The sequence below is a fragment of the Cydia pomonella genome, chromosome 2 (genome assembly GCF_033807575.1).
Source record: "Cydia pomonella isolate Wapato2018A chromosome 2, ilCydPomo1, whole genome shotgun sequence".
In the NCBI taxonomy this organism is placed as follows: Eukaryota; Metazoa; Arthropoda; class Insecta; order Lepidoptera; family Tortricidae; genus Cydia; species Cydia pomonella.
This window is the reverse complement of record NC_084704.1, coordinates 2,077,580-2,095,236: the sequence shown is the minus strand read 5'-3', so window position 1 is coordinate 2,095,236 and position 17,657 is coordinate 2,077,580. Positions and strand designations below refer to the sequence as shown.

The 17,657-nt window shown below is 36.8% G+C and overlaps 1 protein-coding gene across 4 annotated transcripts in view; it reads left to right on the top strand.

The window, feature by feature from the left end:
• The window catches only part of LOC133531071 (UTP--glucose-1-phosphate uridylyltransferase), a 40,272-nt gene that overhangs the window by 19,243 nt on the left and 3,372 nt on the right, over nucleotides 1-17,657 (top strand). For 3 of the 4 annotated variants that reach the window (XM_061869170.1, XM_061869185.1, XM_061869193.1), the window contains 4 exons: nucleotides 12,517-12,703; nucleotides 14,567-14,799; nucleotides 15,985-16,190; nucleotides 17,022-17,217. In XM_061869170.1, the coding sequence (XP_061725154.1) occupies nucleotides 12,517-12,703; nucleotides 14,567-14,799; nucleotides 15,985-16,190; nucleotides 17,022-17,217 (822 nt within the window). Of the gene's footprint in view, nucleotides 1-3,993; nucleotides 4,121-12,516; nucleotides 12,704-14,566; nucleotides 14,800-15,984; nucleotides 16,191-17,021; nucleotides 17,218-17,657 lie in introns of those variants that run through there. The other variant, XM_061869178.1, reaches the window with a different exon arrangement.

Below are 17,657 nucleotides of genomic sequence, written 5' to 3'. Positions count from 1 at the left end.
GGCAAAGCTTACAATTTCTACTTATTCGTAAGCTTAGTTATAAGTTATGTGCCATTTTATATTTTTTTTGTACAACGTCGGTGGTAAACAAGCATACGGCCTGCCTGATGGTAAGCAGTCTCCGCAGCCTATGTACACCCGCAACTTCAGAGAAGTTACATGCGCGTTGCCGACCCTAACCCCACCCCCCTCGTTGAGCTCCAACGAGCCAGACCAACGAGCCTCGTTGAGCCAGTTCTTCATCTGAGAACCTCCTACACAAAATGCAAGATTTGGCGACGCAAATGATTCTGCAAGTCATGCTTTTGCACAAGGTTTTCTATACTAACCATCATCCGTTTTTTGTGACAATTGTGGGTGATTAAACCACACAAATTGCAATCTGATGAAAAAAAATCTCCATTATCATCCTTTAAATTGCGCAATAGTTAGTGCTGTTTACCTAAATAATCTTTATCCGTATTTATCACATTTGAATCAATGTATCCTTTAAATTGCACACGGTTTTAAATATTAAAATAAACAATATTATTGAAGAACACAAATTGCAAGCTGATGAAAGCCTGCATTATCATCCCATAAATTGCACAATAGTTACTGCTATTTACTTGAATGATCTTTATCCATATTTATCACGTTCAGACCAACGTTACCTTTAAATTGCACACGGTTTACTTTACTAACACGCCTATTATTAGTTTTTATGACTGTTATGGATCATTGATTTTAGAACGATTTTCATGTGTTAACGTTTATTGTAAAATAGTTACCAAACTATGAATTAAAAATAGATATTATGCTCCAAATGTTCTTAAAAATGTTAAAATATTTTCTGTTTTTAATGCCCGTCTATCTATATCTATCGTGTATATATTTTTTGGCTAGTGCAAATCATTCCCGCACCGGATGATAATCACACCCTGATATATGTGTGATTATCATCCTTAAAATTGCACAATATCAGTAACTATTGTGCAACTTAAAGGATGATACTATAGATTTTGCAGCTTAAATGATCTTTATCCGTTTTTATCACAATTAGATTGTATTTAAGTATTTACTAGTGGCGCTGTGAGCTGTAGACCTCGCAATAAGATTCATAAGCTTATAGTAGTTTATGTGACTGCTACATAATAAAAGGCATTAAAATACACGAGTGTGAGTTTAAGAAACAAACGAAGTGAGTTTTTTAATAGGATCACACGAGTGTTATAATGCCTAATTATGTACAGTTACATACACTATTTTATCTATACCCATATTATAAACTTTCTATGATATATTCACTAACCCAAATTACAGGGCATCGTTGCTCTCTTGGCGGAACTCGCGCATATGTGGTGGTGGCGTTACCGAAATATTTTTATCGCTCATTTTACACGAAACTTTCGCTATAGTTACTTTAAAATCAACAAAACATATTCATTTTGTACTTATAACTAATTAAAAGGTAAACTGTACGTCAAATGGCGGCAAATTAAAACTTTTTTCACGCATGTCACGCATTCGTAGTTTTTTTTTTAATTCAGAGACAAACTAGAGTCGGGGGCCTATTTCCGTATCATTCGATACAAAATGCGAGATATGTTAAAATTGTATGCAATTTGACATTTCATTTCGAACAAAAAGGAATCTCGACTGATATTAGAATAGAGACCAAATGTATTGCTTTTTTTTTTCAGAGATGTTCCAAATTTGAAGTCATAACCAAATCAATTTTGATACAGTTGTGAAAAAATTACAACATCATAACTGATAAGAAATTTGTTGTAACAAAACAGTTTATCGTAATGTTGGCCATTATTTACGGATTTTGAAGGTATCAGAGAGGGTTTATGATATGTGTGTAGTTAAAAATATTTAAAAACACAAAATACTTACTTCGTTGTGTCATTATCGCAGCGTACTCATAATGGTCTAATGTTCCATAGAACTTAATGGTACTTACTTAAGTCCTTTATGCAAATTTCCACAAATTGAACTTTTTTCCAAAAAACGGAACGTCTGAAAATTATATCTAATTCAGTAGTTAGATAAAATTCTGTTCTTTTCCTCAAAGAATTTCACGAGAATCGGTTGAGAATTGCGACCTGTAGAGAACATCCAGACATAAGAAAGCAAATTGCCCGAGTCAAAACGTAGACCTCATATTTAGTTGGGTCATAAGTTCTGTCAAAAAGGTTTTGACTGATAAAATGTAATACAAAGCTTACAATAAAACAAGTTTGCCATGAGCAGAAACCTTTTTTTTATACTGATCTAAACGTAGCATAATTAGTTTTTAAATTTAGATCGCGTCTTAATTTACTACTTACTTGTTTACTTTGGGATTGACGTTAGACGCAAATACGCGGCTGGATTGTGAAAAATTATACTTTACCAAAGGGAGTAAAAACAGTGACACATTAATAAAATAGGTACAATCTATACTCGTATTGAGCTTACGGTGGGACCTATTCAATTTGTGTAATAACGTCCTATAACATTTATCTACCTATCTAAGTATATGGATGACAGAAAACAGTGACACAGCAAGTTTATTTACTTCTGTTTTCAAGGTTTTGAGGTAATCGGTGGCCGCATTTACACCGTTCTGCGTCTGCCTTATTTTAAAGAGTAGAATAATTAAATATTTGTAGACAATCCTACGAATCCACCTAGTCCACTAATAACCTGTATAGGCCAAGTTTTGCTAAGTACCATAGCCCACACAGTTAACTGTCCATCGTGTGCCTTATTACAAAAGGCATAAGGTCCACCGATGAAGAGTGAGTGTTGCTGTTTGTACTGGACGACGCAGCGGCTCTAGGTCGCGCAGCAGTCGGTAAAATTAAAAACTATGATGATATTGGTTTAAACATTACAATTTTTATCAACTATAATGGGACTAATAGTCGTACTCAGCAAGCTTCGTTGCCAAAACACGGTACTTGACTGAAAAACTCTCTATTATATCACGATTGTATAAAATACTTTTTCTACGAGTCAATAAAAATAATACTTTAAACTAAGGAAATCATACAGGTAAACAATTCAATTTTTAGACAGTTTTTTCTCGGTTTTGGCCACCGTAGCCTATGGAGACTAACTATATTAAGGGTGTCACATGAGCGTTTATGACTTATGAAGCAATTGTTTCTACTATACAACCTAAAATAAATAATTAATTTGAGGTATCGTTTTGTTTCGTCCTCTTGACCGCGGCGAGCTGTGATTGGTCCATTTCATTATAGTCGACTAAACCGTTTCGAGATGAATATTATAGTTGAGTTGTGAGCCCATACATGAAAAGTACCCAATTACAGTTTGGTATACGAAATCTTAATTCAACCATTACAGTCGACGAGTAGAAAAACAGAAATTTCAAGCATATTTATTTGTTTATTTTTATTTAGAGAGTTAACTGACACTGAAAATTAATGCTTTTCGTTTTTGGTTTCTAATTTCTTTCATGTGTATCTACTTATCAAAAAACTGAGTGGTGGGTGGCTAATTGGCTATAGTGTGCATGTCAACACGTTCACTCCATGTCCATTCATTCAAAGGAACACTACAAACATTTTTATTATTCTTGCGTCAAGTTAACACCTGTATAAATAAAAAGTTACTTAAGCTCCTCAGGCCAGAAAGGCCTGACATATTTAAACCCACAGTGTAGGCAATAGAGTTGATATTATTTTATTTTCAAGAATAAAACAAATGCCAACCTCTGTTCCAATTCATCGAACTGAATAAGTCTGTAGCTAGGACCGTGAACCATAGGAGGATAAATAAGTACTACCTAAAATACTATCGCAGTATACGGGTACTACGTAGGTACTTATCCGCATAAGGCTCGCATTATATACGGTGTGATAGACGCTTGTGATAACAAACAACGATCATGCAAACTTATAAGGAAAATGTCGAGGATCTTATGTGTTCGATAATAAAGCTTACTTTCGCTTGTAGCAATTGTGGTGTTTGCTGGCAGCGTGGCTATCAGTGGTAGTTCAACATTCAGTCATCGCCAGGATATATAGAGGCGCACTTGTTTTTGGAGAGTACTTTTAAAGTTTTTGATTGTGTGTGTGTTTTATCTTTTGACATGCCGGGAGAAACGGAATTAGTGAGATGTTGGGTTAGTAATTATTTTATATAATTATGGTGGGGTAAGACAGACACTTGGATGGAATCCTCATACTGTTTGTCTTGCCTTGCCCCGAGTAAAATAAACTATGTTCGTCCTACTCCAACTTACCTTACATCAAATTATATATATATATATATATATATATATATACCTTAGTTAAAAATTTTCGTAGTTAACATCGATATTCGCAAATACTGGGTGTAGCCTGGGAGCAAAAAAATTAAATTGTAGGCTAGATTCCTCAAACTGGCCAATATTACTTCAGCTACTTACTTTTAAAAATAACCAGTGTTTTGATTTTTAGTACATTATAAAATTTATTGTAAGAGGCAATGTTTTGTTATGTTTAAGGCGCCTGGGCCTTCCTCTGCGTCTTTTACCCTCAACCTTGCCCTCCAAGATGTTTAAAAAGAATCTGTCGTGCCGTATCAGGTGGTCAACCCTCTTGCCCCTTCTGTTAACTACTGTGTCTAACAGGCATCTTTTCTCTCCTGCCATGCTCAGTACTTCTTCGTTCGTCTCCCTTTCTGTCCAGCTAATCCTTAGCATACTCCCCCAACACCACATTTCAAAGCCCTCCAATTTCCTTCTGTCCCGTTGTGCCAGCGTCCACGTCTCACACGCATATAAAGCAATGCTCCAGACATACACCTTAACAAAGAGTTTTTTTTACATTCTTCGAGATGTGTGCTTTGAGCAGATGGTTTTTGCTATTGATTGTTTCTTGGTGGTGGTTAAACTTATTAGTTATTAGCAATGTTTAATCAATGCCGTGATTGGGCAGGTAATCCAAAAATATATACTTATACGTAAAATCACCAAACTATACTTACTCCAGTATTACAACTCAACTTCAATACGTAATTAAGGTATGACCAATGGTCTTTTTGGTTTTTATCTGCGTCTTTTCCCGTCCTCCCATTTATGAACTGTGTCAAAATGAAAGTCAGATCGAAACGAAAATATTTGAGTTCGTTTTGGGCCATAATTGAGTGATTTGGATTTCGGTGGTTTTACGGTACGTAAGTACTTACTTAAAATTTAATCTTAATTTTTTCTGGTCGTCTGCAGGATTTTTTAAATGTATTCTAGATCGTGTCATTCACGAAGATGCATGCCCTGACTCGTATTGACATATTATTAAAGGTTAGATTTGACAAATCTGCGCGTCATCGTGGAAGACATGAACTATACGATCTTACGATTAAAATTGAGTTTATTACCTGAAGAAAACATGATTATGATTAGTATTAAATTAACCCGCAGATACTATTAGTCGAGTATTTGATCATACTCGAGAAACCGGAAATATGACGTATTTACTGATTCATGTTATTCACGCTAAATTACGTAGTTATACCTACATATTTTATATAAAAAACACAGTTCAAGGTTACCATAGGTATGTAATTTACAGTCACCATTAGATATATCGGAGCTGCCGAGGTGTTGACAAATATCTGAACAAAGCCGAGACCTGAATTAAAACGTTAAAGTGCATGTTCAGATATTTTTGGGTCCTTCGGCCGCTCCGATATATCTGAAGGCGAACTGTTGCGCCGATTGGGTGACCATTTGTTTTGCCGATAAACTTTTCAACGTATTTCTCGAAATCGTGAATGGAAGGAATCAATCAAGTTTTCATATAAAATACCTATAAGTACAGTGAAAAGATTTAAATTGTGACCCATTTCGTACCTTGTGACAGTTACCATAGTATGAGGACTCTAGCGACTTTCATGTTGTTTGTCAATGTGATAAGGTACGACTAACTAACTAACTATTGTGGCGCAGTGATCCAAAGAGGGTCTTGGCCTCCAAAACAAGAGAACGCCACCTGTCCCGATCCTGTGCCACTTCCTGCCAGTTATCGGCTTTGAGTTGGCACAGATCCGCCTGTTCACTGTTGCTCCAGCGGTATCTGGGCCGACCCACTGGACGGCGACCAGTCGGTCGTCCCAAATAAGCTCTCTTAACACCCCGATCCTCACCCATCCTCAGTAAATGGCCGAACCAGCGAAGTCTGTGGCATTTTGTTTCGCCGATGATATTGGGTTCGGCCACTAACTCCTCGATTTAGGCATTCTTACGGATCCTCCAGGTGCCGTCATCTCTCTTAATAGGTCCCAGGATCTTCTGTAACATCTTTCTTTTCGCTACCAGGAGCTGACTCTCTTCTTTCAGTGTTAGTGTCCAAGCCTCGCAGCCATACATAAGGATTGGTCTTATTAAGGATTGGTCTTGTTGAATAAGGTGCGAAATGGGTCACAAATTAATCTTTTGACTGTACTTCGTTTTTTTAGCATTAGGAAAAGACTACACGATCTTGATGTGTCTTTTTATTTATTTATTTAGAAACCAAACAGTCATGCTTCAGTTCAACTTCGATTTAGCTAAGGCAGTATTCTTTACTTATTACTGTTCAATTGTTTCACTTCCTCGAACATTTTCAAGCAGAAGTAGCGAATAAAAAAGTATCTTCTTATTGTTATTTTTATTTTTATTCCCAGGGTGAATTCAGTCTGAAGAACTCGGAATTTACAAAACTTAGTTGTCATTGAATATCAAAAGAAATATCAATATTTAAATGTAATTTACATGAATAATTGAGAAAACATGGGTAGCTATTGCTACGTCTTTCGTAGTAAGTATTAATTGTTTTACGTGACGGTTAGTCGTATACAGCTCCTTTCTACAATTTCAAACCCTACTCCGTCGACATAAGTAACATAACATATACTTAATATTTCATTACTATTAGTAATGGTAACTCACTAATCGTTGATAGACTTTATGTCGTAGCAATTAGGGTTTAAAATGGTTAGTAAAGTGTTTACGATGGTACGAACGACCTTCGGACATCGTTATTTATTCCCGAGCGGCATTGTAAACATGGCATCCAGCGAGTAAATTGTAGCACAAGTCTATGAGTCGTTTTATTAAAGAAGGCAAAAAAACACCATTTTTTTGTAAGCAGTATCCGTAGCCTATGTACGCCTGCAACTCCAGAGGAGTTACACGTGCGTTGCCGACCCTAACCCCCTCCCGCCCCTCGTTGAGATTTGTGTATTAAAAACTTATCTAATGCCCCTTTACATAGCCAGCGTCGGTTAAAATAGAGGAGTTAGGTATTATTGAATGAAGTAGCGAATCCACAAAATGAAGTAGCATGTCCAGTCGCCGTCAGATATATCGGAGTGGCCAAGGTGCTCGCAAATATCTGAACACGCCTCTATTGTCAAGGCCTTAGAGTGCATGTTCAGATGCATAAAATACTATTGCTAAGTTGTCCACTTATAATTTATTTTTATTGCCAAGTTGTCTTGTGTTATTGTGTCGACTGTAATGTTTGAATTAAGATTTCGTACTTTTCATGTATAGGGCTCCCACTAAACTATAAGACTCATTTCGATACGCTGTAGTCAACTATAAAAAAATAAAACCACCGTGCCACCGCGCTCCCATAGAATAAAGAATAGAAAATACTAAACAGGCACGTGGTGCTAGGCGGGAGTCGCGCGTTTATGTCTACATTTTTGTCTACTGAGATACTTACCAATTTTGATTAATTATTTAGGTTTATAGTACTTAAAAAAAACATTACGTGACTCGTAGAAAAAGTATTGTACTTATACAATAGTGATATAATAAAGCTTTTCAATCTCGTACCTTACTTAGGCAACTCAGCAAGCTTCGTTGCCTAAACACGGCTCGACTAAAAAGCCCTCTATTATATCACGATCAATGTATAAAACACTATTTCATGAAGATAAATGGCTCTTGGTATGTCACTTAATGTCGTTAAGCGTCGTTGTGCGCTTCCTACCCGGTGGTTCGCCTGCTCGTTTGCTACCAATAAAAAAAAATCTGCTTGGTCAGTGTTTAATTTGTTGATAAGCTTCAGTTTTGATAAGAATAATGGCAGCAATCACTCTCGCCGCACGCCATTACTTTTGAACAATAATGCACACAAATTATGAGTGCAACCTTTCAAATTAAAAAATAGCGACTACCTATTACTCGTACAATCCTTTCAAGCTATAAAATTTTGCGTTATTGCATTTTTTGTACATGAAAAATATAGAAAAAAACAACGGGTTGCACTCCGGGAGTGCCGGCAGAAGTGAAAACTTAAATATTAACGTTGTGCATTTTTGATTTTTTGGAATGGTTAGGGAATCATTTTGCACGAATTGCTTTAATTATCAGTATAAAAATACTATCATTTATGTGGTAAAATACAATATTCATTAATTGCGTTATCGTACACAAACATGACAATTTATATTACATTAAAAATTTAACACTTCAGAACTATTACAATTATTTAACATTATCTCTCAGAAAAATTTACTTCATCCATAATTTCAACGACTACATCACGTGTCCGTCTTACGAATTTTCAATCTGTCGAATCTGTCGCGAGCTTAAGAGGAATTCCTAGTTGCGATTTTTCCATACAAACGCTCTCGACTGATTCCTCCCTGGATTTTTAACCTAGAGCAGTGATTTTTTCAAATAAGATCAATATCATCAATATCTGTGCCGCTATGTTTTGCTTTTTTGGATTATTTTATTTTGAAGAAAGATATAGCGCCTCGAAAATCGCAAAAACGGCTAAATTGAATTGGCTGTATAAAAAGGCACAGTATACAAATATGACAACAAATATCCAAAAAATCAAAACATAGCGGCATAGATTATTTCTTCCTCTTGCAATTTCCAAAATTTCATAATGATTAGTTGCGTTTTGGAGGAGGAAACAGTCGAGAGCGAAACCTCGATTTTTGAGTTTTTTGCGAGTGAATTTCGGTCCGAGCTGCAGTTGTCCTTATCGCACGAATTGGAGGCGGAGACAGTTTCTAAATATACGTACACAGAAGGAATAGTGATGGGCATAACATCCTTATTAGGGATTGCAGAACCGGTACTGTTTTAAAGAACCGGGATTTCCCGGTACTTTCGGAACTGGTCTCATTATTTCATTATTTTAAATAAAACGACAGCATTTTGCGATTTGACCACCTTTCGTATTATAATTTAATAATCACATTTTCTTTTATTACGTAGTAGGCAATTTTTTTTAGAAATATAGTATTTTACATTGCTCACACTTGTGCGTCACAAGTAAAAGATAACTACTTTGATGTTTGCCACTAGATAGCAAATTTAATGAAATTACATTGACGAGGGGATTTATATATAAGTATCGCAGTCGTATTGTATAATCCGCCGTATTACATTACGGCTAGCCGATATCAAAATAAGGGTAATTTTGAAATGCGGCGGTTCAACGATTAAGGTACTTATGTTGGGTAAATACCGGATGCGGGTGAAGAACGTAGGACATTCATTTCCCCCTAATTTGGCTTTATTTTTTAATGTTGGCAACATTGTGTAAGACGCCATTTCATTGCGCCTCGACTGTCAGTGTCCCCGCGTCGCTTAGGGAGTCGGGCTTGTGCTATGTGCAATCACAGAGAGCAAGGTAAATTTCGCGAATTCTTTCTTCTATCCGATCTTCGCTCTGTAATTTATTTTGAGTATTGTGATGAACCTAGCACTGCTGTAGACCGAGAGACCAGAAACAATCAGATCTTTACCTATTTAAAAAACAGCAGTGATTATCAAACTTTAAATTTTCTTCAATTTACCTACTGACCTTAATTATCACATTTATTGTTTTCTTGATCACACTTTCCTACCATTATTTTTATCCAGTACCACTACCAGCGCGACGGTTACTGACAATGATTTTTTTTTAATTTCCGCAACCCAAAGGTTGCCTTTTAGCGATAAGACCGCATGTTGTTTACCTGTGCTTATGTGTATGTTTTCTTTTGTATTGTTTTCTTTTATTGAGGTGTGCAATAAAGAGTATTTATATTGTATAGGGATAATGATACATGTTGAAATTTATAACAAAATCGAGTAAAATAGATAGCAAATGAGCAATTTTTCGCAATAAAGTACCTACACATACGGATGCATATGTAGATGTGCACGCATACATACATTGCTAGTTTCGGATACAAAATAGAGATAGGGCTTCGAAATTAGTTTCCTTAAAATACTTCAAGAGGGCTCTCTGTTCCTATATATTTACTTTACTCTTTACATACGATCCTTCCATTTTATAAAAAAAAGATTGTATATCAACTATATATTGAGATTGATTGTATATATATATATACATATACATATATATATATATACATAATTGCAAAATTAAACCAACAAAATCGCAATTTTAATTATTTTCCATACTTCAAGATGGGCTCTCAGTGACCTTGACTTTTTTAAAGAACTACTTAGTCTTTTTGATTTCTAAGTTTGATTCTTATTTTTTTGGCGACCTTCATTAAAAATGACTGGGCACGATTATTTTTTATTTTGTCCCTCCTACTTAAGTACTTAATATCTTCCAGTACATTCCATTCAATAAACAATACATTTACACTTTCCCTAAACCTGTACAGTTCACGAAATCTTAAATTGTCAAAACTTCGCAACGTATCTATTATTTTAGTGTTTTTTTTATTACTTCGGGTAAACCTTACAATGAGAGGTTTCTTAGCACATTGTTTACTTATCAAATTGCCTTACCTTGCCTTTACCTATTTTTGTATCAGGTCAGGGTTAAGATCGGATACAAAAGGGTAGACACCGGACCTATTTCTTTGTGATACCTTATTCTCTTTCCATTAGAAGCAACTTTTTTTCACTATCCAATGTTCTCCCTTGATGGCAAAACACTCGTTACCCTAAAAAAAAAGTATTTCTCATCTTTACACAGGTACAAAACTAAAACCGTTCTATATTGAAGATTACCAAAATTCAGGCCGAATGTACGGTTATTATTTAACGATTCGCTACGTACTTCAAGAATCTGTCACGTGTTGAGATCTCGAAAAAACATTTTTTCACGAATTCTCTCAATTGGTCCCAAAATTGTCCGGCATTATCCCAACATATTTTACCCAGATTGTCATTGCGATACGTTCTTCAATTAGGCGGCCCAAGTTTAGCCCCATCGTACTACAAGTTAAATAGATTGTAGTTTAACCATAGGTATATTTATACCTATTTACAAAATTTCACAACACACCATGATCACTCCCAACTTACTGATACGGATAGGTACAGTCAAGTGTAAAAATATGGGTGTACATATCTTACTCAAAAATATGTCCCATAGCATCTTATTCCAGTGTAATAAGAGCGTAGTACCATATTTATGAGACGATTCTTTCGATACATATTTTTGCACTTGACTGTACGACGACAACCGAAGCTGAGCTGCTTTTTACCTATATGGTAATTAATATCAATCAATCATTTATTATTTCGTCATCATAGGTGTAAAATACATTTAGTACAGGTAGTTTAGGTAGTAGGGTGTTTGGTATTAGGGTGTAATAGATACAGTATAATTTAAATATTACGTGGTATTAACAAAAACAACTTGCGTCGGGCAGCGCAGAATAAATTCCGTCTGGCTCGCGGGCGATGTCGACGGAACGCACGAGTCTGGCGTCTGTGTGCGCGCACTCACACTTAGATAGCTCCGGCTCCCGCCCACCGCAGCGCGACAGAAACATAGCTTCAAAAATTCGAGATTTGAAAAGTTGCTCAGCTAGGAATTGCTCTTAACATTTTTTCCCCATCCCAAAAAGTGCACAGCGCCGCTAAAGAAGTTTTCACTTCAAAAAGATGTTTTAAACAGTTTTTTTTATTGTTTACTTGCTGGTTTACTGCCACACAACTTTCCGACATATACCGCAAAAACAAAAAACAAAAAATCTTGAGAATTAGCAATATTTTAAATACTTAGGTACAGTCAGCATCAAAAGTAGCGGATCAAACAACGCTTCATAAGGCATTCTGTAACAGCTTAACAAAAAGTGATGTCTTCAACATAGAACAACTAAGACTGTAAAAAATATACTTTTTGACGCGAATTTTAGAAATTTATCCATATTTAAAAAAGTTATTCGGGATATCAGATACTTTTGGCGCGTTGTTTCATCCGCTACTTTTGATGCTGACTGTACCTACTGAATTAATTTTTTCTTCGAAGGACACAAGTTAAATTTAAAAAATGTAGTTTTTATTTTGTAATTATTCGGTGACGTAGCTCCAAACTAAACAAAAGCTTGTTCTAATACTGTTCACAAATAAAATACCCTAACGGATTCGATTCGAACCCAGGACTTCGTAGTTTTGGGTCAGCTGCATTCGAGGGAAGGAAGTGCTGTCAAACTGGTCTATCTTTGACAGACATTCAGACGTACTCTCAGAGTAAACAATTGAAGTTATACCTATAGTTCTATAGTCACACATATTATTCTTACGTTAATTTTCCATTATTGGCGTATTTACAGATCCGCAGCCACCAGCGAACCCCCTCCGGCTCTCGCGATTTCAAAGAGGCAACCAAACGAGATGCCCTCGCACGACTAGAAGTGGAGCTAGAAAGGTTACTGGCAACATTACCCGAGGCCCGCAGACCGCTGGTGATTAAGGAGTTCCAGGGGTTCAAGAATCTCTTCAGCCGGTTCCTTGCTGAACGTAAGTGAGATAGATTAGCTCTCTCTCTAGCCCTTAAGTAGAAGTGGAACTAGAGAGGTTACTGGCCACGTTACCCGAGGCCCGCAGACCGCTGGTGATTACGGAGTTCCAGGGGTTCAAGAACCTCATCAACCGGTTCCTTGCTAAACGTAAGTGAGATAGACAGATTAGCTCTCTCTTTAACCCATAAGTACATTAAGGCTACATAAACATACACAATAAAATAAAGTGGAACTAGACAGGTTTCTGGCCACGTTACCCGAGGCCTGCAGACAGCTGGTCGTTAAAGAGTTCCAGGGGTTCAGAATCTCTTCAGCCGGTTCCTTGCTGAACGTAAGTGAGATAGACAATTAGATATATTAGCTCTCTCTCTCTCTCTCTCTCTCTAGCCCTGAAGTAGACGTGAAACTAGAGAGGTTACTGGTCACGTTACCCGAGGCCCGCTGACAGCTGGTCGTTAAAGAGTTCCAGGGGTTCAAGAAGCTCTTCAGCCGGTTCCTTGCTGAACGTAGGTAGACAGATTTTTCTCTATCTATCTAGCTGCTGCCCTGGAGGTGAAACTAGAGGTTACTGGAAACATACAGGGTTCCGAAGATTGTCGTTTTAAAAATTTCTTCAGTCGGTTCGTCGCTGAACGTAAAGGAGATCTTTCCCTTGCTCTCGAACCTAAATAGATATCCTGCTGAGTGACGTTGATCAGTCCGCTAAATTCTGCATAGAGAGCACACACTGAGAGCCTACTGCGAAACAAAAAAATGGAAATTTCGTTATCTGCCTCTCTATCAATCCATCTCTCTCTCTCTCTCTATCGCTCTCTCTCTGTTAACAAGCCGCCTTGATGCATCAATGTCACAGTGAAAACTTGTGAAAAAACAGTTTAAGGCATAGTTACTTTATCTTATACCTTTAAACGAGCAATTCTTGTATATATATATATATATATATATATTTCCGGGATCTCGGAAACGGCTCTAACGATTTTGCTGAAATTTGGTATATGGGGGTTTTTGGGGGTAAACAATCGATCTAGATTAGTCTTATGTTTGGGAAAACGCGTGTTTTCGAGTTTTCATGCGTTTTTCTTTCGACGCAGAATATGGTCGCTAATTTCGTGTTACCGGCCACTGTCCGTCTGGTCCAGCGGGTTAAGACGCGGACTGCTAAACGAATGTTACGGGTTCGAATCTCGCCCGGTGAATAACTTTTGTTTTTTATTATATGTTCAAGTTTATATATAATTTTTAAATTTTTATTGTTTTAGACAAGTTTAATTTAGTAAAAAAAATGTAGTTAAGATTATCACCTATACACCACCATATTACAATAAATAGTTATAACCGAGCAAAACTCGGTCGCCCAGGTACTAGTTTATAATATGTGCTATAGTCTGTATCTTTAGGTATTTAAAAAAAGGTAAACAAACAATTTGTACATTTTCGGGTAGTTTTAATATTTATTGGTTAACCAACCAAATACAAAACCACCTGGATCTGTTACTGAACGACCTGACTTTAAACCTACATTAGTTGATCATGTAATGTTTTCATCTACCCTCAGCTGCCTTAAGGAGCCATTTGAGGGTAGATTTTATTTACTTTTTTTTAAATACCTAAAGATACAGACTATAGTGCTACACTCTGGCGGCAGAACGTTGCAGTAATACCCCCTATAGTGGTTGGTGCAATCGTCCTTTAGTCTAGACATCAACGCGCGATACCCATTTGTATTTTTCGTTCCCGGTTGACTCGTTGAGGAAAGTAATATTTTGGGCTTGACTTGACATCCAGAACCCACAACTCCTAAAGCTGGTCCTCTAAAGCGATTCATTTTAATGTAAATACATACTGGTATTTTTCATTGCAGAGGGCCCATCAGTAACATGGGAAAAGATCGAGAAACTTCCAGAAGGCGCTGTCATCGACTACGGCTCCCTCGAGACCCCAACCACAGACAATATTCACCACATGCTAGACAAGCTGGTGGTAGTTAAGCTGAATGGTGGTCTTGGGACGTCTATGGGATGTAAAGGACCGAAGTCTGTCATTCAAGTCAGGAATGAGCTGACGTTCCTGGATTTAACTGTGCAGCAGATCGAGGTTAGTATTTTAATAAAAAAAACTTGTGAGATAGACATATATTCGTGATTTGATTACTGCTCTCTCGAGACCCCAACCACAGATAATATCTACCACATGTTAGATAAACATGCGAAGCCCGTCATACAACTCAGAAATTGGCTACTTGACAGTTTTTTGTAAATAATGTCAAACGATCTTGATCTTCCTGAGGATCAAATGTCTATATGGGACTCATGGTATTTAAACAACACAAAGGTCAGAAATTAGAGTTAAAGTCTGACGCTCGCACTCGACGATTGAAACACCTCTAACAAAATGATAACATGATGTGACGTCACATTGTATAAGTCTGTCCTAAATGTATGGAAGATCAAGGAAATTGCCATTTTGACCCTGAAATATTGCGTTTATGTGTATAGTTGTCATACAATTTATTTTTCAATAAAATGTATGGAATCTAATGGTACCATTTTTTTCTCTATTTTTGAAGGACGAAAAAAAAAATTTTTTTTTTGAGACTGGAGCCTTGTATTTTTTTATAATCTCAGTATAATTTTTTAATTTTTTTTTATAATAGATGGCTCATTTTCTACCCATTTAACAAAATTTTGTTATAATATTCAACATGTGTCAAGTACCCAATTTAAGAAAAGATAATGCTTTCGATGCACCTTTGAAGTAGAAAGTAGTAAGTAAAAGAGGTGGTAAAATGTGTACGTATTAAGGTTAGTCAGTATTTCAAACAAGCCTTGAATTGTTCAAAGTTCTATACAACTTTTCGGCATTATCGTTAAGAGCGGCTAAATGTATGAAAAATTTAATCATATTTTGCTTTTTTGGTCCCTTAATCTTTTGAACGCCACGCCTATCGTACGCGGCGCGTAATCGTGAACCTTGTCGGTACGCATGAAGGTTAATATTGGGCTGTAGCCGCGCGCGTCATATGACGTCTTTGGCGGTCAAAAGGTTAAGCTAGAGTGGTCTCTAAGAAGCTATAGATCCTGAATAGAAATAGAACATTGCAGTGACTAAATTGACGATATTATAGTCGCTGAATTTTCGCGTCACATTTAAAAAATATAAGTCAGGTAATCTTAGGTATAAAGGTTGAATTTTTTATTACCCTTTTACTTACTACGATTCACTATTATTTTAACCATATCAGCGATGCGTCATATTTTAAATTTTCTTTTTTCATTACAGCATCTGAACAAAACCTACAAATGCAACGTTCCTCTCGTCCTCATGAACTCGTTCAACACCGACGAAGACACCCAAAAGGTCATCCGCAAATACAAAGGATTGAAGCTAGACATACACACATTCAACCAGTCTTGCCATCCACGTATTAACAGGGAGTCTCTACTGCCAGTGGCTAAGGATGGACACGTTCATAATGATATTGAAGCGTAAGTATATTTCTATAAGGTTGATTTTAGATAGGTTTCGAAACTCTTTACATTTAACGGCCTAAAGATGTTAGCGTGCTGCATGGTTCCAAATGATATTGAAACGTATGGGTATAAATTTAAAGTCGAGTTTACGTTTGTTGGACATATATACATTCATCCAATCTTGCCATCCACATATCGACCGCTAGTCTCTTCTAGGATGGTCATATACATAATGGTATTAATTGTTATAAGTTATAAGATAGATTTTACATTGACATCATTTAACGATCTATATGGAGGGCTGCAGGGCTTCAAACGATATTGTAACATAACCGTATTGTAATAAAGTCTGGTTTAGATCGGTGGAACATACATCCATTCAATCAACTTTGCCATTCGCGTGCTAATAGATAGTCTTTACAGTGGCTAAGGATGGACATGTTCATAATGATATTGAAGTGTCAGCTTATAATCATAAGGTTGCTTTTCCATTGACTTTGAAACTCTTGACAACATTCAACGAACTAGAGACATTAGCGTGATGTAGGTTCTCAAGTTCTCAGCAATATTGAAGCGTAAGGGTATAGTAATAAAGTCTAGTTTGCATTGGTTAGTGATTTAGACAGAGCAAGTTATTTGCATAGGCTTGAAGTTGGAATACATACATTAAACCAATCTTGCCATCCGCGGATCAATAGGGAGTCTTTACATATATGTACGTACATGTATGTGTGGGCACGAGCAAAAAATTAAACTGTAGGTTTCTTTCCCTCCCCAAGCAAATAATTTCTAACCTTAATTCTTTGCAATAGGGTCCAGTTTCTGATAGCAGATCTATGTTTTCAGCTGGTACCCACCCGGTCACGGCGATTTCTACGAGTCCTTCCACAATTCGGGCCTTCTTCAGAAGTTTATCAAGGAAGGCCGTACCTACTGCTTCATCAGTAATATTGACAACTTGGGCGCCACTGTCGACCTCAATATCCTTAACTTACTCCTCAACCCAAATCAACAACAGCCTGTCAATGAGTTCGTCATGGAGGTAAGAATTGTTTATCAAATCAGTAATATTGACAACTTGGGCGCCACTGTCATCTGTCTTTTTGATTTGATTTGTCGACCTCAACATACCTCAACCCAAATCTTTAACGGCCAGTCAATGAATTCGGTCTTGGAGGTAAATATTGTACCTTCTGCTTCATTAGTAATATTGACAACTCTCGGGCATCACTGTCAACTTCAACATCCTCAACTTGCTCCTCAACCCAAATCTTTGACGGCTTGCCAATGAATTCGGTCTTGGAGGTAAATGCTACACCTTCTGCTTCATTAGTAATATTGACAACTCTCGGGCGTCACTGTCAACCTCAACTTGCTCCTCAACCAATATCATCAACAGCCTGTCAATGAGTACGTCATGGAGGTAAGAGTTGTTTATCAAAGGCAACTAAGTTTCATACTTATGTAATATTGACAATCTGG